The sequence below is a fragment of the Peromyscus eremicus genome, chromosome 19 (genome assembly GCF_949786415.1).
Source record: "Peromyscus eremicus chromosome 19, PerEre_H2_v1, whole genome shotgun sequence".
Classification (NCBI taxonomy): Eukaryota; Metazoa; Chordata; class Mammalia; order Rodentia; family Cricetidae; genus Peromyscus; species Peromyscus eremicus.
The window spans coordinates 64,439,649-64,466,469 of NC_081435.1; the positions used below are offsets into that span (position 1 = coordinate 64,439,649).

Genomic DNA, 26,821 nt, shown 5'->3' on the forward strand with positions numbered 1-26,821 from the left:
TGTGTGCAGGCAGGAGCCCAAGGGAGTCAGAAGAGAAAGTCATATTTCCTTGGAACTGGGTTACTTGGAACAGGCAGTTCTGAACTGCTGTGGCTTTGGGGAACTGAACCTGGGCCTGTACAAGAGCAGTAAGTGGTCTTAACCACTGAACTATCTCTCTCCAGCCCTGACTGCTGGCTGTTCTTAAATTTTTTTTTTTTTTTGTCTCTGCACTCTTCTTTCCTAGTAGATATTTAGCAAAGACAAGCAGAATTCATTTTTTTCTTTCCTTTCTGGGGTGGGTTAGGGTGAGGATGTCATGTAACCCAGGCTGGCCTCAAACTCAACTATATAACCAAGGATGCTCTTGAACTCTGGAGCCAGCATTACTGGCCTGCACCACCATACCCAGCCTTTTTCTTAAAATGAACAAATTCTTCTATGGAGGAGTTTTGTGCCAAATGTATAAAATGACACCATGATTTCAACTTAACAGTATTCTCTAAAGGGAGGATGAGTGTACACCTTCAGACCCTGCAAGACTGCAGAGGAATGCTCACTGGTATCCACAAGAGACACACAGACTTGTTAAAGTAGGAAAACTACAATTGTTCGTGATTAGAACGTAATTATATTGCATTTATATAGTAGAATACAGTAGTAAAAATGAATGTCCAAAGCTACCTATAGTAACCTACACATATCTAACATGATAGGGAATGATTTGGCAAATTGCTAAGTGTATACAATATTATTAATATAAAACATTAATTATATAAGAAGAGGACTTGGGAAAGAAGGTAAACAAGAGGCTTTGACTACATATCCCTGTCTTCTGAAGTTGAAGGATAGGTAAAAGGGATGATTTTATTGTTCTTAATACCTTTTTGTATAGCTGACAGTATTCTTTGTGTCCTGGCTAGTTTTATGTCAACTTGACACAAGCTAGAGTCATCTGAAAGGAGGGAACCTCAACTGGGAAAATGCCTCCATAAGATCCAGTTATAAGGCATTTTATTAATTAGTGATTGACTGGGGAGGGCCCAGCCCTTTCTGAGTGGTGCTACTCTTGGCTTGGTGGTCCTGGGTTCTATAAGAAAGCAGGCTGAGCAAAGCCATGGAAGCAAGCCAGTAAGCAGCCCCCTCCATGGCCTCTGCATCAGCTCCTGCCTCCAGGTTCCTACCCTGTTTGAGTTCCTGTTCTGACTTCCTTCAGTGATGAACAGTGATGTGGAAGTGTAAGCTGAATAAACCCTTTCCTCCCCAAGGTTATTTGGTCATGATGTTTCATCACAGCAATAGTAACCCTAATAAAGACACCTTGTAAAGACAAGAAACAAACAAATAGAAAAAAATAAGTGACTTATAAATGGGTTAGCTAATTTAAAAAAATTAATAAATCACCAGGCATGGTGACAAATGTCTATAATGCTGGCACTGGGAGACAGAAGCAGGAGTATTGTTACAAACTGGAGGCAAACCTGGTCTACAGAATGGTTCCAGGTCAAGCATGGCTACATAGTAAGACCTTGACTCAAAACAAACCCTAAGTCTCAAATCAAATATCAGTCCTTCTCTTGAGCCTCTATATTTTAAGCCCACCCCTGCAATGATCTATAAACTGTATTTATCATTAGATGCTATAACTCACAATAGAGATTAAGGGGTCGGGCATGATAGCACAGGCCTGTAACTCCAGCTCTTAGGAGGCAGGAGGATTGTAAATTCAAGGTTAGCCTGGGCTGTAACAAGACCTTGTCAAATAAACTAAGTATTTAACAAGTATTTGAGGGGGAAATGTGCAAAGTAAAGTTGCACATTAGAAAGTGAGGAAGTGATCTTCAAATATTGCTACATGGAGCTAGAACTGTAGCTTAGCTGAGAGCATGCTCTCCTTGCGTGCACAAAGCTCAGGACCAATCCCCAACACTGTGAGAACCTGGTATGGTGGTGCATGGCGGGGAGGTGGGGGCCAGAGATCAAGGTCATCCTCAGCTGCACAGGGAGTTCAGCCAGGACTATATGAGACCCTGTTTTAAATACACTTATACATGTGTGTATATTTATACAGTTTATTTATGGTTACTATATAACTTAATTTTTCCACCCTTAGTAACCTATAAATACTGGCAGCTACTCGGCCACATACCAGTTCAGAACATAGCAGTGGCAATTAGAATGTTTTAATTGTCCATAACCAAAAATGAAAAGACCTTGTTAATGTAGTGTTCCTGTTTATGTATTCATTATTCTCATACTTAAACAAATTATTCACCAGAGTTATTCTAAGAAACCTGAAAGTAGGTAGTAGCATCTCATTTTAGCATTTCCTTCCCAAGTTGTAACTCAAGATTAAAAAGAAAATATATAAAAACCTAAGCATTATTAAAAGTTTCATGCATTAAATGTTGGGGTTTTGTTTTTTTTTAATGCTAATTTTTTTTCCAAAAGAGAAGCAGCTTAATACTAAGCAATATCTTCCTGGATGTGAATGGTATTTTTGATTGCTTACCAGTTTTTAATTGTCCATTGTTTGTTAAACTGTATTTTTAATTTCATTTGCTCTCTCCTAGGGAATGAAGGATGGCAGCGCGCCGTGCGTTGAAAGCTGTTTTGGTAGATCTCAGTGGCACACTTCACATTGAAGATGCAGCTGTGCCAGGCGCACAGGAAGCTCTTAAAAGGCAAGCTATCCTCCAGGTTCAGATGACAAATACGTTTTTAAGTGCCGCTTTACCAAGGCGGATCATTAGCTAAATGGATGGCCTTGAGATGGCGTTTCACCAGCCTACCATACGTGGGGGAGCTGCCTTGGGTTTCGCTAGAAGATGTATGCATTGTAATATCCTCTGAACATTGTTCTCCCTGCCTTTATTAGGTTTGGCCTTTTGCTCTAGCCTTATTCTTCTCTCTCCTCCCTCCCCCTCTCTGGTTTTTTAAATCAATAATGTAAATTGGGGATGAAGACTCAAGAAACTAAAATAATAATTTAATTCTAAAAATATAGAATCAGTAGCACTGGAAAAAAATCGCATGACTCCTGGAATCCAGCTGAAATATATATACAGGCACGCAGGCATGTTCAACCTCCTGATCTAACATTGAATTTGCAACTGTTGAAAATAATGCTTGCTTGAAAAACTTGGAATTTTTAGAAATATTTCCATCAACTAAATTTGATACTTCCAAAGATTAAAGACTGTCTTATATTTCTGATTCACCAGTTACAGTACTAACAAGAATCTAGAAACAAGCAGAGAACATGGTAAAGGCATGATAAAGAGAACTGAGGGGCTAGAGGGGTGGGTCAGTAAAGAAGTGCTTGTCCTGCAAGCTTGAGGACCTGAGTTCAGTCCCCAGCACACACGTAAAGCCAGGTGTGGTGGAGGCTCACTGGCAGGCCAGCCTAGCCAGATCCACAAGCCTCAGGCTAAGGGGAGATGTGTCTCAAGAGAGGTAGACAGCACCAAAGGAGTAATGCCTGAGGTGGTCCTCTGGCCGTATGTATGTACACACATGCACGCCCACACACGTGTGCATATTACACATATATACACAATGTGAACTGAATATGGATGTTTGCTTCCAGGCGTCATGAAAAAATGTAGAGATTTTCAAAACCAACAATATAAAATTTGGTGCTTGTCATTTTCCAACCTTAGAGTATTCACTGTGTGCTGTTAATCCAAAACTCTGGTGACAAGTGTCACCACTGCTGGCTATGAGGGCAGCAGCAGATACAGGCTTGTCCTCACCCTGGTACTTACTCTCCGTGGAGAGGATCAAACATGAGAAGCCAGTGTCCCCGGGACTTATTCTCCATGTAGAGGATTGAACATGAGAAGCTAGTATCCCTGGGACTTGTTAGGTACAGCTGTCATCTTCAGCTGGAGTCATGGTGTTAACTGTATTTGGAGGATTAATGGGCAGTGCAGTGTTTAAAACCAAAAGACAGCTGGGTGCACAGCTAGACTTCCATCCCTTGACATAGTCTCTGTCTGAGTCAGGCCTTCTAGGGCCAGGATGGGTGTCAGTGATCAGTGAGCTTCTGTGAAGAGACTTCAGACTTCCTAGGCTTGCTTTCTCGCTCTTCTAAGTATCTCAGGCTTGCCTCAAACTCAAATCTAGCACAACGTGACCTTGCACCTCTAACCCTCCTTCTTTAATCTCTCAGGCTAGAATTGCAGGTGTGGGCCACCCCCCCCACCTCCCCCCCCCACCCCCACCCCCGCTTATGCAGTCCTGGGGACTAGAACCCAGGGTTTTGTGCATGCTAGGCAGGCACTCTTCCAACTGAGATATATCCCTAGCTTTATTTATTTTTAACAGCTAAATTTAATTTTTATTTTCTACATAGAAAACACTAGAGAAGCTGAGCTAAAAATTCATGCTTTCTACCAGCTGTATAAAGGGCTTTATAAAAACTAGTGAAATCAGGCAGAATTACTTCAACTCTTTATTTTTTATTAAGGAATTTCTTTGTGCTTCCTTTACTACTCATCAGAGTCACCATGGCTTCTCCAGTGCCAAAGCTCCAGATCTCTTTTCCAGATCGCCTTCTGGTTGGAGAGAGCTGATGTCTACTCCAGTTGCCCTCCCAGCCCACGGTTCTTTTGTTTGATTTTCTTTGATTTACACTTGAACTATGGAAATACTGATGGCAACTTCAGCATTCCCTATCTAAGATTATTACCATTAATTTCTAGAAGCAATTTACTTCAGAATCTATTCTAGAATGGATGCTGGGCCACTTCCCTTAGCACGAGTGAGCTCAGATAGTCTTCCCACAAGCTGTCAGTCACACTGAGGCACACTGCAGACTGTGGGATGTGCCGGTGCTTCATTCACAGTAAGTCATGGACGTTCAATTCCAGACCTCATGTTCAAGATAAAAGCTACTGTTGATACCCGTTACTTTTGATTGTTGTGAGTATCATATTCCTCCATATATATGTACATAAACCCACACTGAACAGAGAGTTCTGGGTTGAAGAAGAGGACTAATTTCCTACCTGTCTTTAAATTTTTGTCCACAAGTTCAGCAAAACCACACATCACTACTGGGTCTCACTGCTTTGAAGAGGAGCTTTCTGCTCTAGATTGAGAGAAAAACCTTTTATCTCCGCTGAACAGAGACACCTCTGTGATGCTGTGTAACCTATGAGCCTGCCACTCTGCCAGGCAGGAGGCTGTCCATGGTTCTGTCGGAGTCACTGGCAGGTTTTCCTACCAGGGAAATCTCTGCACTGGCAATACCACTGTGGTTTCTATAGAAATAAATAGACAAGGGAAGTTGAAGGACTAGCTATACAAAAAGTTGGTTGGTTTGTTTTTAAACAAACTCATTGAAACTGATGTGATTATTGCACAGTAACCCCAAATTTTTAGGATAAGAACCATGTCAAAGTAGTTTCTTTTGTGAGATAAACCACCACATTTAATGTGTTTTGCTGAAAATCGACCACACAAATATTATAGAGGTAATCATGATTACAGTGAATTAATCAAATAAATTTATTTAATGTTCTCTGGGTGAATTCTTAAAACTCTTCTATTTGATTTATTTGCTTGCTTTAAATTGTGTCTAGTACTTTTATGCCTTGTAGCCTTCTGGGGAAGACATAAAAAGCAACAGGCTACTAATATAAATTCTAAATTATAGCTAAATTGTAATCACTTTTAGATTTTATGTTAAAACACTATTGAACCAAGAAAAGAATATTTTTAAAGGATAGATTCACAAATTCTTTCTCTGAAACCATGCCAATTATTCAAAAGCAGATTGTGGAATCAAATTATTCCTGCATGTAAACAGTTCAAGAGAAGACAGGGCCTTGCTGTGTAGCCCAGGCTGGCCTTGAATTCACTGTATGGCCCAGGGCAGCCTCAGACTTTTCATTCTTCTGCAGTTCCTGAGTCTGACAAGAAAACCAGTTTTGAGCATCTCTGAGCTGTCCAAGTAGCTTCTGTTGAAAAACACAGTGACTCACTGGGGTGTGACCATCTCTACCAACATCTTGTGAGATGTACTGGATTATCTTTTGGACTTGTTGGTTTTGTTTTTTTTTTAATTTTACTTGCTTCCAAATTACTTTCACAAGTCTCTAGTAACTGTGGCATCCTTGGTTCTTTTAGTAAGGGAAATAAAACACTATGCCAGAACACTGAGAACATTGTCATGGCCCCACTGCTACCTGGCTGAATAAAACTCGGGTGTTGCTTGCTCTATAAGCCTTAGTTTTGTCATGTTACATTAGTAGATGATCTTTAAGATAACTCACCTCTCAGACCTGTGAGGACAGGTTCCATTTCTTTACTGAACTCCACAGCAAAGGGTAGCTAAAGTCCAGAAGGCCCCACAAAAGTAGATGTAGCTTTCAGAGTTTAACATTCCAGCTTTTGGAGGTGAAGTACTGCCCATAGGGTGTAGCTAATTTGTAAGCATTGGGAAATTTAAAAAGACAAAAAAAAAAAAATCCAAAAAACTGTCCATAACAGCACAGTGACTTACCCTCACGCCCTAACACTTGACCAGCTAGCGGGCTTTATGGACTAGGAGGGGAAAACTGCCTCTTCACTTCTGAGTTTTACTTTTCCAGGTTACGCGCTGCTTCTGTGGTGGTTAGGTTTGTGACCAACACAACCAAAGAGAGCAAGCAAGACTTACTGGAAAGGTTGAAAAAATTGGAGTTTGACATCTCAGAAGATGAAATCTTCACTTCTCTGACAGCAGCCCGAAACTTGGTAGAGCAGAAACAAGTCAGACCCATGTTGTTGGTTGATGACCGTGCACTGCCTGATTTCACAGGTGAGAGACTCGGAAGAAGTTACAAACAAGTCCTTCATACCTGAAATCGTGGGGAAGAGGCATCTCCTAGATGTCCCTGTTATTACTGAATGGTCCACAAAACGAACAGACAAAACAGTAACAACCTTGTCCATAGCAGTACAGTGACTTCCCCTCCTAACGCTTGGCGGGCCAGCTCTGCCACATTAGGAGCTGCTATAGACGAGGGATGAAAGCTGTCTCTGTACTTCTGAGTTTGACTTTTCCAGGTCACCAGCTGTGTTGATGGAGTTTGAATCTGAGTTGATGTTTCTCACATCTTTTTAACCACCATCCACAATAAGAAAAATTCACTGTATAGTGGTGTGTGTGTGTGTGTGTGTGTGTGTGTGTGTGTGTGTGTTTTGCTATGTGTTAAATAGTACTTTAACTTTGTGAGATATGTTGTATTATCTGAGTTGGTTTGTTTTGTTTTTTTGGTTTTTTTTTGTTTTGTTTTGTTTTGTTTTTTAAGACAGGGTTTCTCTGTGTAGCTTTGTGCCTTTCCTAGAACTCACTCTGTAGCACAGGCTGGCCTTGAACTCACAGAGATCTGCCTGCCTCTACCTCCCAAGTGCTGGGATTAAAGGTGTGCGCCAACACTGCCCAGCTGAGTTGTTTGATTTTTAATGCTACTTAGAGCATTCCAAATTAATTTCATAATCTTTTAGTGAATTGTGAGCCATGGTTTAAAAAAAGAAATATTTTGAGTATTACAACTCATAATCCAGGATATGCTCTCTTATCTCGGTTAAATGAGATAAATTAACGCCTTCTTAAAAATAGATGCCATTGTAGACAGTACAAGTATTTTACAATGAATGTGAAATATTTTTCAATAAAGAGAAGGTTCTTTTCACTTTGGAAAAAGTAACTATAGAAAAATGTCAGTTATATGAAGCTTTGCTACATTGTTTTGTTGTTATAAGTGATACTTTGTGAAATGATACAATATACAAAATAGATGTGAATATTTTAATTATAATGCCATGTGATAGCCTTACAGGTTGGTCAGGACCTCCAAACCTGTACTAATAGGAAATATACCCATGTATCAATCAGAATTGTTACTTGTAAGAAGCAGAAACAACTTTGACTACATTCAACTGAAAAATAAATGTATTACCATCCCTGAGAACTTTGCAGATTGTGTAGGTCTTCCAGTGAGTGTGCCTCCCAGTGACAGCGAGTGCTCATACTCTGCCATTTCCCTGCTGTCTGTCACTCCTGGAGAAGTGGCTGGCTCCCTGCCTAGACAGGCAGTCAGTGAGTCTTCCTTGGTACTGTATGTTATTAAACTACTGAAGACCTCATGATGAGGGCATGTCCAAAGAACACTAGAAGGAATGATTTGAATATCGAAATGAATGATGTGGTTTTTACAACACACCATACAGACAAGCCCAGTGATGCTCAGTCCACTATTTATAGGCCACGACTGGAGATTGGGAGGGCTGTAGCTCCTTAACTCTGAAAAGAATTAAGGGACAAGTACTTATCGTAATTCTTCAATTCAGCTGTATTTTAGGATAAACAAATAGTTGATAAAACTAAGTTCTTTGTAAAAGAATCACAGATAGAAACGATAGAATTAAAACATCAGCACTTGATACGCCCTCAAGAAACAGGCAAGACTGTCAATAGATCTTAAAGCATTAGCTGCAAGGGTGATGTGACCTTCAAAGTGGAGGGGCTGGGTAACAGCTCCTCGACTCGCTGATCAATTTCAGTATCGCCACAAGTGGAATAACCAGAAGCTTTCATAGTATCACCTATGAAATAAACTGTGGATATGAACCTATACAGGCTCTCAATGTAATGTCCTGTGTACAGGGAAGATAGGGATAAAGGAACAACTTAAACACCACTACAGACAATCAGCCCAGTGCAGAATGTCTGGCCTTCGCCAGGGTTAGTGTCTATTGCACTGAGAGGGGCTGGAAGTGAACTTAGAAAGTGAAAAGTAAAAGATAACAGTCAAAGGCAACAAGGGCCTTGGGGTTGCCAGTTTGACACTCCCTATATCAAGAAACAGTTAGAGATTTGGGGGGAAATTCAAGATTTGGATGGTATTAGGCGCTATTAACTTTTTGGTATATTTATATTAAGGTTTTTAATATTTTCACTATTTATTTATTAAAAACAAGTACTGAAATATGAAAGGGTGAAATGACATAATAATCTGGGATTTGCTCTAGAAAGACTTTCCAAAAATACAAAGGCTAATTGGCAAAATGTTGATGGTTGAAAAATGCTAGATGACAGATCTATCTAGGCTTATAATACTAGGCTTTCTGCCCTTGTGTGTTTATGAATATTTTCATGATAATGAGAAAGGTCATGGGACAGCAAAATGGCTCAGTGGATAAAGGCACTTGCCACAAGCCTGAAAATCTCTGGGTTTGATCCAAGGGGACCCAGAAGGGGAGAAGCAACTCCAAGTTGTCCTCTGGCCTTCACACTTGCACCATGGCTGGCATGCGTGCATGCTCGCGTGAGCACACACACACACACACACACACACACACACACACACACACAATTAAAACGTAAGATTTTACAAGGCCATGTGGTAGCCCACAGAACTGTCAAGGAAGCTGAAGAGTTAGTGTTCAGGGCTGTGAAGCCAGAAGCAGTGTGCAGCAGCGCCCACAGGACTAATCAGGTGCCACTCATGTCCCTGTGAGTGATCTCTGGCTAGACCTGTGGCCCCAACAGGCACTGCTGCTGGAACCTGATAGGTTGGTAGCCACTTGGGAGGAGTAACTTCCTGCTTCCCTGTGTTTCAGACTGACTAGCAGAGCTTTAGTCTCGGGCCACCCTCCTTAGCTGCAAGGAAACCCACTATTTGGGTATTTCTCCCTCTACCCCTGTGATGCCACATGAGCCAACAAGTTCTCTGATTACCAATGTGATGCAGAAGCCGAGCAACTGAAAACCAAGACAAGTTTCTGTAATCAACATCATTATTTCTGAATAAGCTGAAGGATAGCACACAAGATTTGAGTCTGATTTTTCCTTTCTGACTGTAATAAAAACAATTTTAAAATTCCAGCTATATTAAGATTCTGATGTGGCAGCAGTAAGCTAGAATTGGAACATAAAAGCAGAATCCTCAGTCAGGGCTGAAAGAAATCTTGCCATTCAGTGATGGACTCTACCTCTTGGAACATGTTTATATACATGAAAATAACCAATGTATGTAAATATTTTAAGAAAATGAAAATATCTTTGCCAACATTATCTCTGCTTCAGTAGTAGATGTAATAAAGAATTAACACTAAAAATACTCAGTTCCCACTATAGGTAATTATTTTAGTTTGTTCCCTTAACAAACTTTAATAGGTTATGTAATACTCACAACAATTAGTAAGGAAGAAATTTGAAAATGGGTATCTGAACACAGTGATGGGCAAATGTGAATTAGCAGATGCAAAATTATGTGTATGAAGGGTACATAAATTATTATTATGAAGGTAAATGGGCTTGTCATATCTAAAGTCCTGTTATTAGATACTGAAGCCTTAAGCATGCTTTAATATGCATGAAACCAAAAGTAGATTAGGAAATTATTATAAAACTGTAGAATTCAACACGATGACGCTTTCCATATATTTGTCTATGATTTCCCTTACCTCTTAGAATTCCATTCCCTTATCAGTCACTGTTGCTCTGATAAAACTCATAGATGTTCTCCTGGTTGTAATCAGTATAACAGTTTGAAATCAAGAATCACTAGTGAATATTGAGTTGCAATTTTCATTCAGATATTCTAGGTACTCAATAGCTATAAAACCATATATGAAGAATATAGAAAAATATTAATGTCCCTCTCTTCTCCCTCCTCTGCCTACCCACCCCTCTTTCTTTTTCTTTCTTTCTCCTCTTAGACTTCCAAAATGTACTTCAAATTATGGTGATAGCAAAATGTGCACATAATTGGAGATTTTCTTACACAGTGTGACAGCTTTAAACTCTTACGTTCTTCCATTGTCAGGAGTACAAACAGATGCTCCCAATGCTGTGGTCATGGGCCTGGCACCAGAACATTTCCATTACCAGCTTCTGAATCAAGCATTTCGGTAAGCTAGCTACTTGTCATCTGCCTGGATATTCTCCCTTCATTTCTTCTTTAGATTTTAACACATAAAATTTTATGTTTTAACTTCTGATTACCTAGATTGCACATGAGGACAAACATCTTCAAAGTCACTTCAGTGTCAACATTAATAATACTATCTTGGGTTTTGTTTTGTTTTTATTTATTCATTTGTTTGTTTGTTTATGACAGGGTCGCTCTATGTAGCTCTGGCTGTCCTAGAACTTCCTTTTTTTTTTTTTTTTTCCCCAAGACAGGGTTTCTTTGTGTAGCTTTGCACCTTATAGACCAGACTGGCCTTGAACTCACAGAGATCCACCTGCTTCTGTCTCCCAAGTGCTGGTACTAAAGGCTTGTGCCACTATGCCCAGCTTTGTTTTTAATTTTTTAAATTACATTTATTTCTGTGTGTGTGCGTGTGTGCGTGTGTGCGTGCATGCGTGTGTGTGTGTGTATGTACATGCATACATGCTCACTCACACATCTGTCACCGCATCGAGGTCAGAGGATAGCTTTCAGAAGTTGGCTCTTTGCTTTCACCGTGTGTGTCCTGAGGATCAAGTTTAAGTCATTGGGCTTGATGAAAACACCTTTACCTGCATCATCTCATTTTGTTTTTGTTTTTCTAGTCATCTGGATGTTAATATGTGATGATCATTTTTTCCTCTTATTTATAGAATCTGTGTTCTAGAACAGGAATTCATAATAAAATTCCAACTGGAAAGGAAGTAGGATTTTTGTGTGGTTATTATTATTATTATTATTTATTACTGTTGGCATTTTCACTGAGAAATGCTGGTCACTGAGAGAAAGTAGCCTCCCCCTTATCAACTGAAAACAGTGAGGGTGATTCCTGTCACTGAGAAGCCAGGCTGTGAAGAGTGGAGTCTTTGGCCACATTTTCAAAGCAACTGACAGTGAGCGCTAGTGAAGGACTGCCCTGGAACAGTGTCAAGATGAAGATTCAGGTGGTGTCCACGTAACTTGCTAAATCAGTAGGTTGGGTGAGGGGCTGAAGAAGAGTAAATCCAGAAGAATGTCAGATTCCAGCCTCTGCAAGTAGATGAGCGCTCCGCTCAAGCTTTAGTGGGAAGGGCATGGAGACATTCGACTTGTGAGACAGCCAGGTAGCAATCCTCCAGCAGTGTTCATAGATGCACAGCACTCCAATGCTGTAAATTCAGTGTGTGTGTGTGTGTATGTGTATATGTGTATGTTTGTGTGTATGTGTGTGTATGTTTGTGTGTGTCTGTGTGTTTAACCTACACCAGCTCCTGCGGCTTCTCCCAAAAGGAAAACCATGGACTTGTTCTCTTACTTTCCAAAATAAGTTGGACAGAATTTACTTCCAAATCTGATCTGGAGCGAGATTGTGGTTTATTTTTCCTTAAAGTTTTCATTTTCTCATTATGCTTTTTATTTCTTGTCAAACAACTAAACAGTGTAATTTGCCTTTGTATTTATGGCAAGTAGATAGATTAAAATATTACAGAAGGAAATACTGAATTAATTTACAAAAGTGTCAGTGGTTTGACAGAGGACCAGGAATGTAGAGTGCTTGCCCGCCATGCACAAAGTCCTTAGTTCAGTCCCCAGCACCACATACATTGGGAATGGTGTGGCATGCTTTTGTAATCCCAGCACTCAGAGATGGAGGCAGAAGGGTCAGAAGTTCAGTCATCCTCAGCTACATAGAGTTCAAGGTTAGCCTGAAAAAACAAGACACTCTATCTCAAAACAACAACCAAAAATACCCGAAAAAACAAAAGAAGGGAAAACAACAGTGGCCTGGAAGATGTCTAGTATTTTAACCGCAAGAACACTTTTTTCTTTTTCCTACCAGTATAAGGACATACAAGAATCACCCCAACATGTACTTGATGTAGAATTCATCTGTTGATGTTTAGGCCCTGTAAGAAACTTTAATTAAACACAGTAGCAGGTTTCCACATCTGGCTACATTGTTTGCTCTCAGTTTTGGAAAATGGCCATCTTCATGTCAAATCTGAATGGGCAGAAATTGCAGTTTGAGGGCAGGAGGTTTTTCTCTCTGTGTGTAGTCACTGAATCCTTGGTTAATGGGTTAATCCTTGCAAACCACCATTGTGTGCAGCTCTCGTAGGCACTGTGATGCTCAAGCCTTTATTTAAAATTCATCTAGTAATTGCCGAATGGCTTGAGGATCTATTTCACAGTATATGGTATTAAAATATCTTATGCTTCACAATCCTTAAATTGTCCTGCTTTAGTTTCTTGTGGAATTGTCTGCCCTCCTTTTATAAGACCTCCAGCCATATCAGAGTTGGGGTTTATTTGAAATAGAAACCCTGCTTTGTTCCTTACTCCTGTTACCTCTTATGCATTCTTCTAGCCACAGATTTCAAGAAGAAACTATTGATTGATTTTAGCTTGTAATTTGGGAAGGACATATTTAATAGGAAGTTGGGAGGTCTCTTTTAAATGAATACTAGACTCAGGGTAATAAAAATGTATGTTGACATAATACTGGCTCTGTAATTGCTCGGATGCTGTCTAATTAGTACACTTTCCTAACCATATTGATTTTTTCAAATACCACATTTTAAAGCATTACAGTGTACTTATAGGTCAACTCTAATTTCACAAATGCACTTAACAGCTGGATGGAGAGTTAACAAAGCTTCTAGGTCTTGGCCTTGTTTGCATATTGATGTTCCCACAGAGACTGTGCCTTCCAACCAGTGACTGCAGCTGTTTGGATTATATGTGGCAAATATAGGCATCTCAAATGAACCACCGATTAAATTACTATTCACGTTGATAATGAGAATAAACGTTGGATGATAAAGCCCATTGCATAACTGCCTTCACAGGCATTATGCATCAAGACAGATGCATCAAATTTCATATTGCGCTGCCTCATCCCTATTATATTTTTAATGAACTGGCCTCTCTAAAATGCATGGCACATACATACATCTGTCTTACCTGCCTGAGTAAATTGCAAATGATTTTAAAGAATTGATTTGGGGAAAGGATGTAAATCAGCTGTTAAAAAAATAGGCATGATCTGGATTTGTTTTGTCTAAAACATTCAAATCCTAAGGACCTGTGGTAACTTCTTTCCTCATTGCTGAATGGACACTACAGGAATAATGTTCCTGTACCTATCAGCTATTTTAAGAAATAGAAATTATCAGTACATTTGATATCTCCTACAAATGCCCACCCCTGCCCAATGCCTTGGTAATCATTGTAGTATTAGGACCATGAATGTGGCACTCTGGTTCTCATGCATTTCCTTATCTGTGTCACATATGTAGTTATCCCTAACTGGTGGAAAGTATTAACTTTTTATCTTTTATAATACTTCTCCAGTTAGCTTTCTTTCCTAGAAATACTGTATGATTCATTAATATGAACATAGTTATATTTTTTTTAATTTCACAGCAGTGTTACTTGATAATAGAAAAGTTCATTTATCTTATGGTCATAACTAGAATCCCAGTGATTGAACCTTTAAGTAATGGACCGATTAGAAGGAAGACTACATAGGTAAATAGATTAATTAATAATCTAGCCTGATCCTAGTATTAATAAGACTAAAAGATAACTAATCATAAAAATAGCATGCTTTTGTTGTAGAAAATTATAAATGTACAAGGAAGTAAACTAAAAGTTATCATCTTTTGCCACCTACAGAGAATGGTGGTCAGTGTTTTAGCACATAGCTGGTTTATTTATTGGTTTCTGTGTGCATACTGGTGTAGGCTAGAACATCAGAGTACACAGAGATGCAGGGCATCACAGCTCCACATTCCGGCACATAAGGAGCGCTGTCTGAGAGGTAGCTCTGCTGATGACCTCTCCCCATCTGAGCACTCTCCCAGGGTTGGAGCTGTGCAGAGTTTTTGCATTGGGGAGGGCTCTTTTCTTCTTTTAATTAAACAGTTGGGGGTGGACTGGAGAGCTGGCTCAGCCATTAAGAGCACCGGCCACCCTTCCAGAGGAAGATCCAAATGCATAGGTTCCCTCACAGGCACACAGGCAAAATATTCATACATGTAAGTAATTTTAATTTTTTTATACTTCCATGGATTTATATAAGAAATTTAGTCATTTTAACCTCCCATTCCACTTCCTCATGTCCCTCCCTCTCCCATTGAGCCCTTCTTCCCAACAAGATGGGGAAGAAATTCTTATAGTTGCTGTTGAATAGAAGAGTGTTTGCTTAGGAGCTTATCTTCTTTTTTTGTTTGTTTGTTTTTTTTTGTTTTTTTGGTTTTTTTTGGTTTTTTGAGACAGGGTTTCTCTGTGTAGATTTGCGCCTTTCCTGGATCTCGCTCTGTAGACCAGGCTGGCCTTGAACTCACAAAGATCCACGTGCCTCTGCCTCCCAAGTGCTGGGATTAAAGGCGTGCGCCACCACCGCCCGGCGAGCTTATCTTCTTTATAGCAACAAAAATGAGGTTTAAGTGTTCCAGTATATTGAATTATGAATCAGAATAGGACAACAGTAAGAGACAGGGTAGATGAACAGTCATGACGTCTGTGAGTACTGTTTGCATGTAAGGCTTGAATCTATGCAGAACCCTGGGCAGGAGTAATTTCAGAGTAGTGTGGTACCAAGGTCAAATTAGAAATTTGTTGTGAGAGTCTTCTGTTTTTGAAGTCCTAGTAAAAGTCCAAAAAGGATCAGCGAGATGGCTGAGTGAATAAAGGTGCTTGCTGCCCAATGACCTGAGGACCATCTCTGGAACCCACACAGTGGAAAGAGAGAACCTACTCCTACGAGTCCAGACAATAAGAAGTTAAAGCTTTGGACATAAGGACTGTAGAAAGTGCACCCCAGAAGATTAGACACCTGTGTAACCTGAGCTGTGTTCACAATAGAGAACACTGCACCCAGACGTCCCACTGCTGGCGGTGCTGCTCCTCCCCCAGGTGGCCCCTGCTCTAGTTTCTGTCACGAAAGCCAGTTCATGAGCTTCGCTGAATGAAACCATGCACGGGTCACTTTGTCGTTCCGAGATTTGTCCACGTGGTGACAGGCAGCGGAGCCTCCCTCTTGGCCTTGCCCATTCTTGCATTGTGTAGTGTGGCATATTGAATGAGCTTTCCATGCCTCTTCATCCACAGTTCCTGGGCTCTTGTTTTTTTCCAGTTTTGCTACCTTGAACATTCTTCTGCACGTCTCTGGGGGACATACACGTTTGTTCTCTTGGGTGTGTATTTAGGAGTGAAGTTGTCAGATATTGGACGGAGTAGGTGGTGGTTTAGTTCCGTCAATATTGCTGGTTTTCCCAGTACCAGCACAAGTCATACATTCTCACTAGCTCCCTCCACTTCCTCTACATCCTCACCAGTCTGTTGACTATCTGTGGAACTGTGGCTCTTCCATTTGGTACACACAGTGGCTTCTTAATTTCTCTTTGAGTAATGTTGGAAAGCTTTTCATTTGTTATTGTACATTAGATGGCCTCTTTTTTTTTTTTTTGGTGGTTTTTTTTTTTTTTTTTTTTTTTTTTTGGTTTTTCGAGACAGGGTTTCTCTGTGTAGCTTTGCGCCTTTCCTGGAACTCGCTCTGTAGACCAGGCTGGCCTCGAACTCACAGAGATCCGCCTGCCTCTGCCTCCTGAGCGCTGGGATTAAAGGCTTGTGCCACCACCGCCTGGCTAGATGACCTCTTTTATGATGTACCCATTTACATCTTCTGTTGTTTCTGGCTGAGTTACTTTTTGTATTGATGTGTAATTGGTATTTATCTATTTATGTTTGTTTAGTTGTTTGTTTGTTGTTTTGGTTTTTCAAGACAGGGTTTCTCTGTTGTAACAGCTCTGTCTGTCCTGGAGACATCTGTAGACCAGGCAGGCCTCAAACTCACAGATCCACCTGCCTCTGCCTCCCCAGTGGTGGGATCAGAGGCGTGCACCACCACCACCCAGCATGTAATTGGCTTTTATGTGTTTTATATACTAGTGTTAGTTTCCACAGGGTACTGCAGATATTCCAGCCTGGAGAGGAGTGGCCTTTTTGCTCTCCTATTAATATGAGAGCACAAAGTTCATAATTTTGATGGGGCCCAGTTTGTCACTATTTTCTTTTGTTCTGCTTAATAAATCTTTATACCCTGAGAACATGGAGATACTATGTTTTCTTCTGTAAGCTTTGTTTTGCCTTTAACAAGTAGGTACGGGATCTTTTTGAGTCTTTCTTATGAGGTAAGAATGCATGATTGAGTGAGGCCCGAGACAGGCTCTTCCTGCCTAGCCCAGCCTGGCATTGAATTTGTCATCTCCTGCTTAGCCTCCCAAGAGCTGGGTTATGGGTGTGCATTTCCATGCCTGGTGAAGGAGTCGTTTCTTAATACATATTCACTTGTTCAGAAAACATTATTATGTAGAGAGACCTGCTCTTTCCCCTACCGAATGACTTGACATAAACCAAGTGACCATGTATGTTGCTTGTTTCTAGGTTCTCCCTCTCTATGCTACCATGACTACCATACGATTACCTTGGCTATGCTTCATCCTTTGCACCCATATAAATTTTAGGAGCTCCCTGGCACTCACTGATGCTTTATTAAATATATGGATTTGCATCTAAATGATAATATATCTTCCAGCCTATAAAAATAAAATGTATTTTCATTTCTTTGGAGTTTTGTTCAGAACCATTTTGCAAGAGGTACGACAGTGAGGAGGACCACTGAAGGGCATTTTGGAGATTATATTCCAGTGAGGAAGACAAACCAAACACAGATGGATAGAACTACTGTGGCAAGTAAAGAGGGGCCCATTTACTCAAAGGAGATGGAAATGTTCTCTTTTATGCCTAACACTTAAGCCCAGAACTGTCAGATGGCAGGAGAAAGCTCTGTGGACAGTATGGTACCATTTGGGTCGGGGGGACATTGAGTCTGTGAAGCAGGACAGAATTTTAGAGTTTCCCTAGGAAGTGAGAGCAGATGATGTCTGAATGGTTAGGAAGGTAGCTGGAGATGCACTGGGTGGGGCCAGGGGAAGACCTGGCCGCTATGTGAGCTGCATTCCTTATCACCTGCAGTGAGGACTTATGAAAGGTCTTAAGGAGGAGGGAACATGCTCAGACTCCCACTGTTGGCCTGTGCAGTGGACTGGAATACTAGGAAGAGCAGATGCAGGAGATCTGCTGGGAGGCTGCTGTGTCCAGTTCAGAGGAAAAAAGAGGGTTTTGAGATACTTTCATTTTTGTTTTAAAAGAAGTTAGTAGTTCTGAAGACGGAGATAGTGGGAAATCCAGGTAAACCTGGGTTCCTGGCTTGAGTCACTGGTGGAAAAAAACAGGCAGGGAGGTTTTGAGGGGCTACGGTGAGGGAGATTGGCTCGTTAGATGTTTAGAGGTGTCTGACAGAGACTCAAGCTGTAGCCCGTCTTCAGTGGAAATGCTGACAGACGGATCCTGTCGTCAGTGAAGTTACTTGAAAAGATGGTGTCGTGTATCTAAGAGAGTTCCAGGTTCTGGCCCTGGTTCTGGATCTCCGTGGAACAAGAGAAAGTGGACTTGATGTGTGAGAGGATCCCTCTAAGATGCTCTGCAGCTTTGAGTTGTAGTACCCGTCTGCCTACGGGCAGCTTGTCTCTTACTGTGCCGCCTTGCGTTTTCTGTGTGGCTCTCTTCTCCAGCTGGGATTTTTTCATGTCTTTTCTTTACTTGTCTGAATTTTACAGGCAGAGGCCTTGCTATCAGGCCTTCTTGTCTTTCCCCCTCATTTCTTATGCCATAATAGGCTTAAGTCAAAAAGTTTTCCATTTCCTGCCAACATGTTACTTCTAGTAACAGAAATAGAAAGCTACCCATTGTTGCCCTCAACAGGAGCACTCAAGGTAGAGAAGTAGCTGCTTTTACTACACTTACCATTTTCCTGGACACAGCATTTCACTGTGTGGTCCAGGCTGGCCTTCAACTTGAGATCTTTCTGCCTCTGCCTCCACAGAGGAAATTCTGAGAATACAGGCATATGCTACTGTGCCTGGCTCTATTTTCATATTTTCTGAAAAATATTTCACCACAAAAGATCTTTAAACCTGTGCCTAGAAAACCTTTACTTAAATGTGCTTCAACTGTTCCAAGATCCAGAGAGGCTCATGCTCAGCAGAGAACAAGAGCTGCCTTCCTAGCCACTCCAGAGCTAGCCCGGGCTTCAAGAGATATAGAGGAACCCACAGGTTCAGCCCTTCCAGGGAAGACACTCGAAATTAAGTACACATATCAATCAAGATGGTAATTCTCATCCCCAGTTAATATATAATAAAATATTAACCAAGCTAAATCAAGTGAGTTTTTAGTTTAGCTATCTAAGTGGAAAGCAATTTTGAGGTCTGTTGCATAAAGAATTTCAGTTCCGTGGTGCAGAAGCAGTGAGGTTAGGAGGCGGGGCTAGGTGAGTCATTGCTATCACTGTGGTTCTTTAAGTCCATCAGAGGGGCTGTGCAGGCTCTGTCCTGCAGGGACTGTGAGCAATGTGTAGTAACTAACAGTAAACCTCTGTAATAGTCCGGCATTGGTTTTTACTTAATAAAATATTTAATCATAAATGTCTGAATTCTGCATCTCCCACAGGAAGTTATTTCTGTACCCACTGACAAGAATAATTTAGCAGTTTCATAGCTGAGCGCTTAATTACTCATAATTGTGAGGGATAAGATGTGATGAATTCTTCCTCCATGGACATACTAAATATTTTAACTAAGTAGATGACTTAAAGTAAATTAAGCTAGTGAGGTCATTTATTTCATGGTTAAATCAGATTAAGTAATAATATCACGTCTCACATCTCGTTAGACAGTAATCCAAACGTGACTAGCTCCTGTGTGACTAAAGCTGTTGTGGGGACAGGTGGCAGTTTGAGGGGTAGGTATTAAGTTGTGGAGGTTGCATGGTCTTTGCCCCAGTCACTAGCTCCCTAGTTACATGTAGAGTTTGTTTCTCACACTACTCGGGAGTCTTGGCACCTTTCGCTCAGTAAAGGAGTATGGTTCGTCCTGTGGTAGACTTGGTGGTAGGCCGTCCTTCAAACCTTGGTAGTGAGCCTTGGAATGACGGCCTGATTGCGGTGTTGAGAGCAGTCGGAAGGCTGTATGAGGGAACCAGAACGTTCTCTGTTAAACTTCCAGAGGAAAAAGAAACTTACATTCTGAAGTAGAGGAGACAGAATTGCAAGTACTTGGTACGTGCGCCCCTCCATCACGGCAGCAACAACCCTGTGGTGGCTTCAGAGGCTCTGGAGCCTCCTGCTTCCCATTAGGGAGGGAACAACTCGTCTCATTAAGTTAAGCTTCTTCCCTCCAGTGCCTTATTTAGCTTTAGTTCTCTTAATTCTCCTTCCCTGGTGATTTGGGTAAAGTGTGTAAAATCACTAAAGGTAAAAGGTTGAAGCAATCCCAAATTTAATAATCTATCACCTTTCTTTAGTGTATCTGTGTGCAATTCCCAGCAGTTCTTTGTGAATTCATTAGAAGACAGCAAGTCATTAAAAGTTAATATGAAACTATTTGTTTCTATGAGTGTGAATAAAACCACTTTGGAAGTCTGACATTTTTTCCACTCAAGAAAGACTTGCTTCGAGCCTGTCTCCATTTCCTCATCTCTAGGTTGCTCCTGGATGGGGCCCCTCTGATAGCTGTCCACAAGTCCAGGTATTACAAGAGGAAAGACGGCCTAGCCCTGGGACCAGGACCATTCGTGACTGCCTTAGAGTATGCCACAGACACCAAAGCCATAGTAGTGGGGAAACCAGAGAAGACGTTCTTCCTAGAGGCACTGAGGGACACTGGCTGTGCACCGGAGGAGGCCATCATGATAGGAGATGTAAGTAGAAGGACCTAAGGGATGTCCTGAGTTGTCTGTCATGCTGGGAGATACAGGTTTAAATCCCTGCTTCCTGGAGCAGCTTTCCTGTAGATGTTCAGTGGTATTCTGTGAAAATAGAGAAGTTGTGTCTAACATGTCTCCATAGCGACTGAATGTATATATGAAATGCCATTTATACTCCAGTCAGCTAAATTCTTTATGTATCCTGCTAAAGAAAACTCCAATACAGATCTCAATTTTTTAAATGTAGCTTATGCAGAAAACAACCTATACCAGAAGAATTCTACCATCGTTGTCTTTTTGGCATATACTTATGGAATTACTGAATCAACGTATCTATTAGCGAGGGATAGTGACCACTATAGCTCTTTGAGTAGTGGGGCGGAGCCTGGAATGAGTAGAAGCTGTGGTGATGTGCACCTTGCTTTTGGCCTCACAAATTGAAAGATATTATTTGCTATGTGTGCTGTGTACGGTAAGTTGGTATGAATGGTTTGTTGTAGCTGTAAATGACAGCATGCCAGGCTGGAAGCAACCACTAAGATTGTCTGGCCTAACCCTTATTTTCCACATTAGGAAACTGAAACCTAGAGAAGTGGGTCTCCTACCGAGCACAGCTGGATGGAGACCTCTGGGGCTGGACTCCCTCCTAGTTTCTTAGTCCCTGGTGGTGAAAGTGTCACCATGGCTTCTTTCCCAAGAGTGTTTACACAGAGTTCCTTAACCCTTTATACACATGTTCTTTTTTTGCATTTAAGAAAGAAAAGCACAGGCTGGAGAGATGGCTCAGAGGTTAAGAGCACTGACTGCTCTTCCAGAGGTCCTAGTTCAATTCCCAGCAACCACATGGTGGCTCACAACCATCTGTAATGAGATCTGGCACCCTCTTCTGTATACATAATAAATAAATAAATCTTTAAAAAAAAAAAAAGAAAGAAAGAAAGAAAAGCAGGGGTGGTTTGAATAGGAATGGCCCCCATAGACTCATTTGTTTGAATGCTTGGCCATAGTGAGTGGCACTATTAGGAGGTGTGGCCTTGTTGGAGGAAGTGTGTCACTGTGGAGGCAGGCTTTGAGGTCTCATATATGCTCAAGCCACGCCCAGAGGGACAGTTGCTTCTGCTGCCTGCAGATCAAGATGTAGAACTCTCATATCCTCCTCCAGTACTGTATCTGCCTGCATGCCACTGTGAAGATAATGGACTAAACCTCTGAAACTGTAAGCCAGCCCCAGTTAAATGTTTTCCTTTATAAGGGTTGCCATAGTCATGGTGTCTCTTCACAGCAATAGAAACCTTAACCAAGACTCGGGGAATTTGAGGTGGCCAGTGCAGCCCATCAGTCATTGCTGGAGTTTGTTGGCAAGCTGAGTGAAGACTCTGGACTAAATGTCATTATGTTTTTCCAGGATTGCAGGGATGATGTTGGTGGGGCACAGAACACTGGCATGCTGGGCATCTTGGTCAAAACTGGTATGTATCTCCTATCTATGCCTTTTCAAAGGTAAGGGTGGAGTGGGGCATGGTGGCACACCTTTAACCCCAGCACTTGGGAGGCTGAGCGTGGAGGATTACAGTGAGTTTGGGGCCAGTCTGGCCTATGTAGCAAGTTCCAGGCCAGTCAGGAAACCCTGTCTCCCAGGAACCAGGATAGTAGAGGTCACAGTTGCAAGAAGAGCCTTGGCAGAGGTGGCAGAGCTCTTCGGCACTTTGGTTCTTTCTGCCATAACTAAAAGGAACTGAATTTAGGATTCCAGGGAAAAGGCAGCGAGGAAGCCGTGCTGCGCAAAGGCAGAGCAGGCTGGAGAACCACAGTTTGTAGGATTTCCTAGACATGTGACTCACATCAGAGTAAGCAGGAGGCCTGTGTCATGGGGCTCTGAAAATAACTCCTGTATTGTGTGGCTGGACAATGAGGAAGTTAATCTCCAGGAACAGACCTGCTAGATGCTTTTATCCTGTCTGTTCATTGTGCACTTTTTAAAAGAAATGCAGAAAACATTTTTCTTGTCTCTTAACTTATTCTGTTTTGGTGATCAAAAGCTTAGGGGCCTGGGAATACAGTTCAGTGGTAGGATGCTTGACTGCACAAGGCCCTGGGTTTGAACTTTAGCACCATAGAAAAACAAGAGTTTGCAAACTATTTCCACTAAAATTAGTTTCCTCCCCACAGTCTCCCAAGTTTAGGAAAAGGAAATGCCTCCTGTGGCAGGCTCTGCTAATCCAGTCTTTTGACAGCAGTACAGTGGCTGATTGCCCTGTGTCCTGGGCTCAGCTCTGTGCTGACTGGCTGGCTGGATCAAGCAAGCATGAAAACATGAAGTCACAGAAGAGTTATTCCAGGACCGTGACCACAAAAGGGTGATCTCTTAAGAGCTGCTTTGAGTTTAGCAACAAAACCAAAGTGTAGATGCCTTGAGGATGTGAGGGCCAGTGAAGTATGCTCAGTAAAAAGAGCCGCCGACAAGGTGCTGTGTGCAGTGTGAAAATGCTCGAGCTCATGTGGGGGCTGTGTGGAGCCTTGCAAACAGTAAATGCCATCACTTCAGAATGACCACAGCATCTCTTCAGATTTCTCCATCATCTACTACCCAGGAGCATTACAGCCCTGTGATGTAAGCAACAAGGAAGCAGAGGAGAAGTCAAGAAAAACAGCCCCATCCACCCTCCCTGTGTTCTGTTCTCACTCTCCTACCTTTGAGGGAACCCAAGGATAACTATTTTCCTTTCGGCTACTGAATGTCCACGAATATTTCCCTTTTTTAGCTCATACAACTAAGGATTTACAGCAACCACCAAAACTGGATCGGTGCAGTCCTGTGAATGGCCCATCGGCCCTGGCTTTCTTTCTGTCCAGCTGTCATGGTCAGCAGCCTTCTCAGCTGCGTCAGATTAGTCCCAAAGAAGCCAACATCTGAAACATGCAGCCAGTAAAGCAACTATGGCCCTCAAGAGAACAGGCCGTTTGTACTGTTGATCTTGGGAAAACTAAGAGGAAGCCCATCGTTCTAAACCACGAGAACAGTTCAGTGGACAAGCACTGGCTGTCCCGGAATTTAAGATGACTCTGAACGTCTGAATTCATATTCAGTAAGAAGCCCTTTTCGTGGACTGTCTTGAGCAGTTTTGCCTCTTAGTGGTAGCATATGGTCAGTGGTCAGTTTTGTATGCTCAGCTGTTGATAAAAAAGACTTCTGACTCGTCCTAACTGGAATTTATTTCTGTTTAGCATGTGAAATACTGATGGAGAGGACAGCGAGGTGACTCTTCATTGAATAGCATCAACATGGCTCCTTTACCTTCCCTCTCCTCGCTATTGACCCCGGAAGGCACTGGCTGCTGCTGGGAAGTGGGCAGATGTGCACACTGCTTCATTAATTCAGCCAGCATTACTGAGCACCTGCTTTGTGCCAGACACCATGACGTGGGCAACAACTAGACCCACACCTAAGCCACTGTGTCATTTGAGCCTAGCAGAAGCATTCCAGAATGCCATGGCTTAGACACTTCCTTGTCCCTTAGAGCACTGGTTCAGAAAGTGGGCGGCCCAGCAGTAGTCGGGCACTGACATGCCAGGTAGAAACTCTGCCGCCAAGTTTGCTCACAGCAGTAGTCTGCTGTGTGGACTCGTGCCTCGAGGATGTGAGGGCCAGTGAAGTACGTGTTAATCACCCTTAGACCTCTGATGCCGATTCCTTCACTGGAAGAACTCCTGTAGGACAGAACAAGAACCATCTTCTGAAAGCAGTCTGTTTTGTGAGGGAAGCAAAATTCAGGGGGAGAAACCCTGATACGGCTGAAGAATAAATAGAGGTCATAGAAAAGAAGACAGTGAAAGAAAGTGAAATGCACCGCAGTCATGCAGGCCACAGGCCAGTGCCACCTCCCTCTTGGAGGGTGGAGCCGAGCTACCTTTTTTCTCCTCCTCCCTCCTCACCTCTCTTCTCTCCTGTCCATTTTTTAAAGACATGTTTAGAGAATGCTTACCATGTGGCCATCATGATGTTAGGTGCTAGGAATCCTTCAGGGTGCAGAGCAGACATAATCCCTGCTTCCAGGAAACTTACAGTCTCCACAGCTGTGAGTCATTAAACAAGTGGGTAGCTACAAATTAGAAACATTGTGGAGACAACTGGATGCTAGGAGGGAAGGGGAGGGGAGGGGAGGGGAGGGGAAAGGCACTGGCCTAGTAAGAGTGATGGAACGGGACCTTGTGGCCTCCTTATGGAAAACCTCCCCGACGCCCCCTGCATGGACTGGTTCCCCTTTGGACTGACTGGTGTGCCAGGCCCATGAATTCCAGAGTCACAGTTAGGCAGCAGGCCAGCACTTGGCACCCGGTGTATGTCTAGTCTCGTGTTTTAAAAGCAGTGATGTATTAGATCACCAGCCCATTTTAGGACAAAGGCCGGGGAGAACATGATTCTGTGATTTGAAGGAAGCCTTACCTGTGAGGTGACCCCATACCTAGAACTATCCATTGTAAAAGATCAGAGGGCTTGGGATTTGATGAATGTGACGGTTCTCTGAATTATGTAACCTTACCTCCTAAAGCCTCAGGGGAAGGTGCTTTGGGGGGAGATAGAGCCGTTGATTCTCTGGTGATTGCGGGGTGCTCCTGGGTTTGCTGAACTTGGCGTTCTGGCTGTAGCTCTTCTTCACTGGCTTTGCCTTCGTTTCAGGGAAATACCGAGCCGCAGATGAAGACAAAATTAATCCACCTCCCTACTTAACTTGCGAGAGCTTCCCTCACGCTGTGGACCACATTCTGCAGCATCTCCTGTGAACCCACATGTGACAAGAGGCTGCTTGATCCACAGCGTCCATTGTCTAGACTGGATGGATCCCTTTCTAACCCAGTGGCCTCAGTAGACAGCGCCATCCAGTGATGATCCTGTTGAACCTTCTTTCATTGTGCATTAATTAGAAAGAGGGGTATTGAATTGCAGCCAGCCCTAAGCCTTGCTAATCTCTTTTGTTTTGTAAAAGAAGATGAGACCTGAAGAAAGGGAGAGCCGAGATTTTGTGCCATTCCTGTTAAAATATTCATCAGGTTCACTGGGCTGGGAAGAGAAGCTCCTTGGGGAGTAGAGAAGCAGTAGTTCTCACTTCTCTTTGCTAGAAATGAGAGGGGATTGTCTGTGAGTACAGCTGAATCATACAGGGATGCACGGACGGTGCACTAGGCTATCATGGAGATGCAGAGTTCACTGTGAAACCCAGCAGAAGAGCCAGGCCCAGTGCAAGGCAGAAGCAGTGTGGCAGGTCCTTCTGCTGAGATCCAGTGACGCTGCTTTAACAGATGTGGAAAGCCAAATCTTCCACTGCAATCCCAGCACAGATGACTTCTTTTTCTCTTCATTAGCCAGAGATGACTAATTTAAATTTAGAACCCGAATTTAATTTAAAATAATATTTCCATTAATAACCTATTCATTGCAGATACCTATTATCCTGTGTAACAGTTGTTTTGGAAATTTTATGTAAAATTAAAACTATCAGTATTTTACAGATGTTTTAATTAGACATTGTTATTAACAGGAACAGTGCAGAAACTGAAATCAAGCCTTTAATGTCTTATAGACCGTGCATTTTTGAAGTTAGTGTCCACTGGGGACCTATTAACTGTACATTTGCAAGATTTCATTATTTTTGCCTCTGGCACTGTGGGAGAAATCTTTTAGGAACTATTGGGACAGATTCAAACTTTTATGTACTTCTTACTACAGTTGTAAAATGAGATCTCGTCTCGGCGCCTGGATTATTCTTCTCGTGTTAAACCCACCCAAATGAAGGAGACTAAGTAGGTAATGATTTTCCTGGTGCATTTGCATGCTGTGCTAATCCGAGGCCATGGCAGTTGTTTTACAGGGCTCTTGGGCATTGAATTATTAGAATGTAATTGTGTATCATTGCCGTGCTCACCTTATTGAGGCACACACTAATGTTAATGAGCTTCAGCATTGATGCTTGTTTAGAGATCAGCTCTGTCTTGGATGGAAGGGAACAAAGCTAAATAAATGTACTTTAGTAAGTGCTTCTTTCTTGGTTTTACAAATGCCCCAACCTACTACTTACACACTGTCA

At 42.1% G+C, this 26,821-nt stretch overlaps 1 protein-coding gene and 1 non-coding gene across 2 annotated transcripts; one reads left to right on the top strand and one right to left on the bottom strand.

The window, feature by feature from the left end:
* On the top strand, window positions 1-26,771 carry Hdhd2 (haloacid dehalogenase like hydrolase domain containing 2). The gene is made up of 7 exons (XM_059245864.1): window positions 1-128; window positions 2,553-2,663; window positions 6,579-6,787; window positions 10,803-10,887; window positions 20,516-20,732; window positions 22,144-22,207; window positions 25,417-26,771. Exons 2-7 carry the CDS (start codon window positions 2,563-2,565, stop codon window positions 25,518-25,520), a joined length of 780 nt encoding a protein of 259 aa, XP_059101847.1. The 5' UTR covers window positions 1-128; window positions 2,553-2,562; the 3' UTR covers window positions 25,521-26,771.
* On the bottom strand, window positions 4,914-5,041 carry LOC131896218 (small nucleolar RNA SNORA40). Its single transcript, XR_009375386.1, has one exon. It is a non-coding gene; the product is annotated as a small nucleolar RNA SNORA40 (small nucleolar RNA).
* Window positions 26,772-26,821: the final 50 nt, after the last annotated feature.

Bases quoted from the DNA above. Each gene is read 5' to 3' on its own strand.
- Hdhd2 (XM_059245864.1), top strand. From the start codon at position 2,563: ATGGCAGCGCGCCGTGCGTTGAAAGCTGTTTTGGTAGATCTCAGTGGC. The intron at 6,788-10,802 runs GTGAGAGACTCG...TTCCATTGTCAG, and splicing joins TGCACTGCCTGATTTCACAG to GAGTACAAACAGATGCTCCC. The intron at 20,733-22,143 runs GTAAGTAGAAGG...ATGTTTTTCCAG, and splicing joins AGGCCATCATGATAGGAGAT to GATTGCAGGGATGATGTTGG.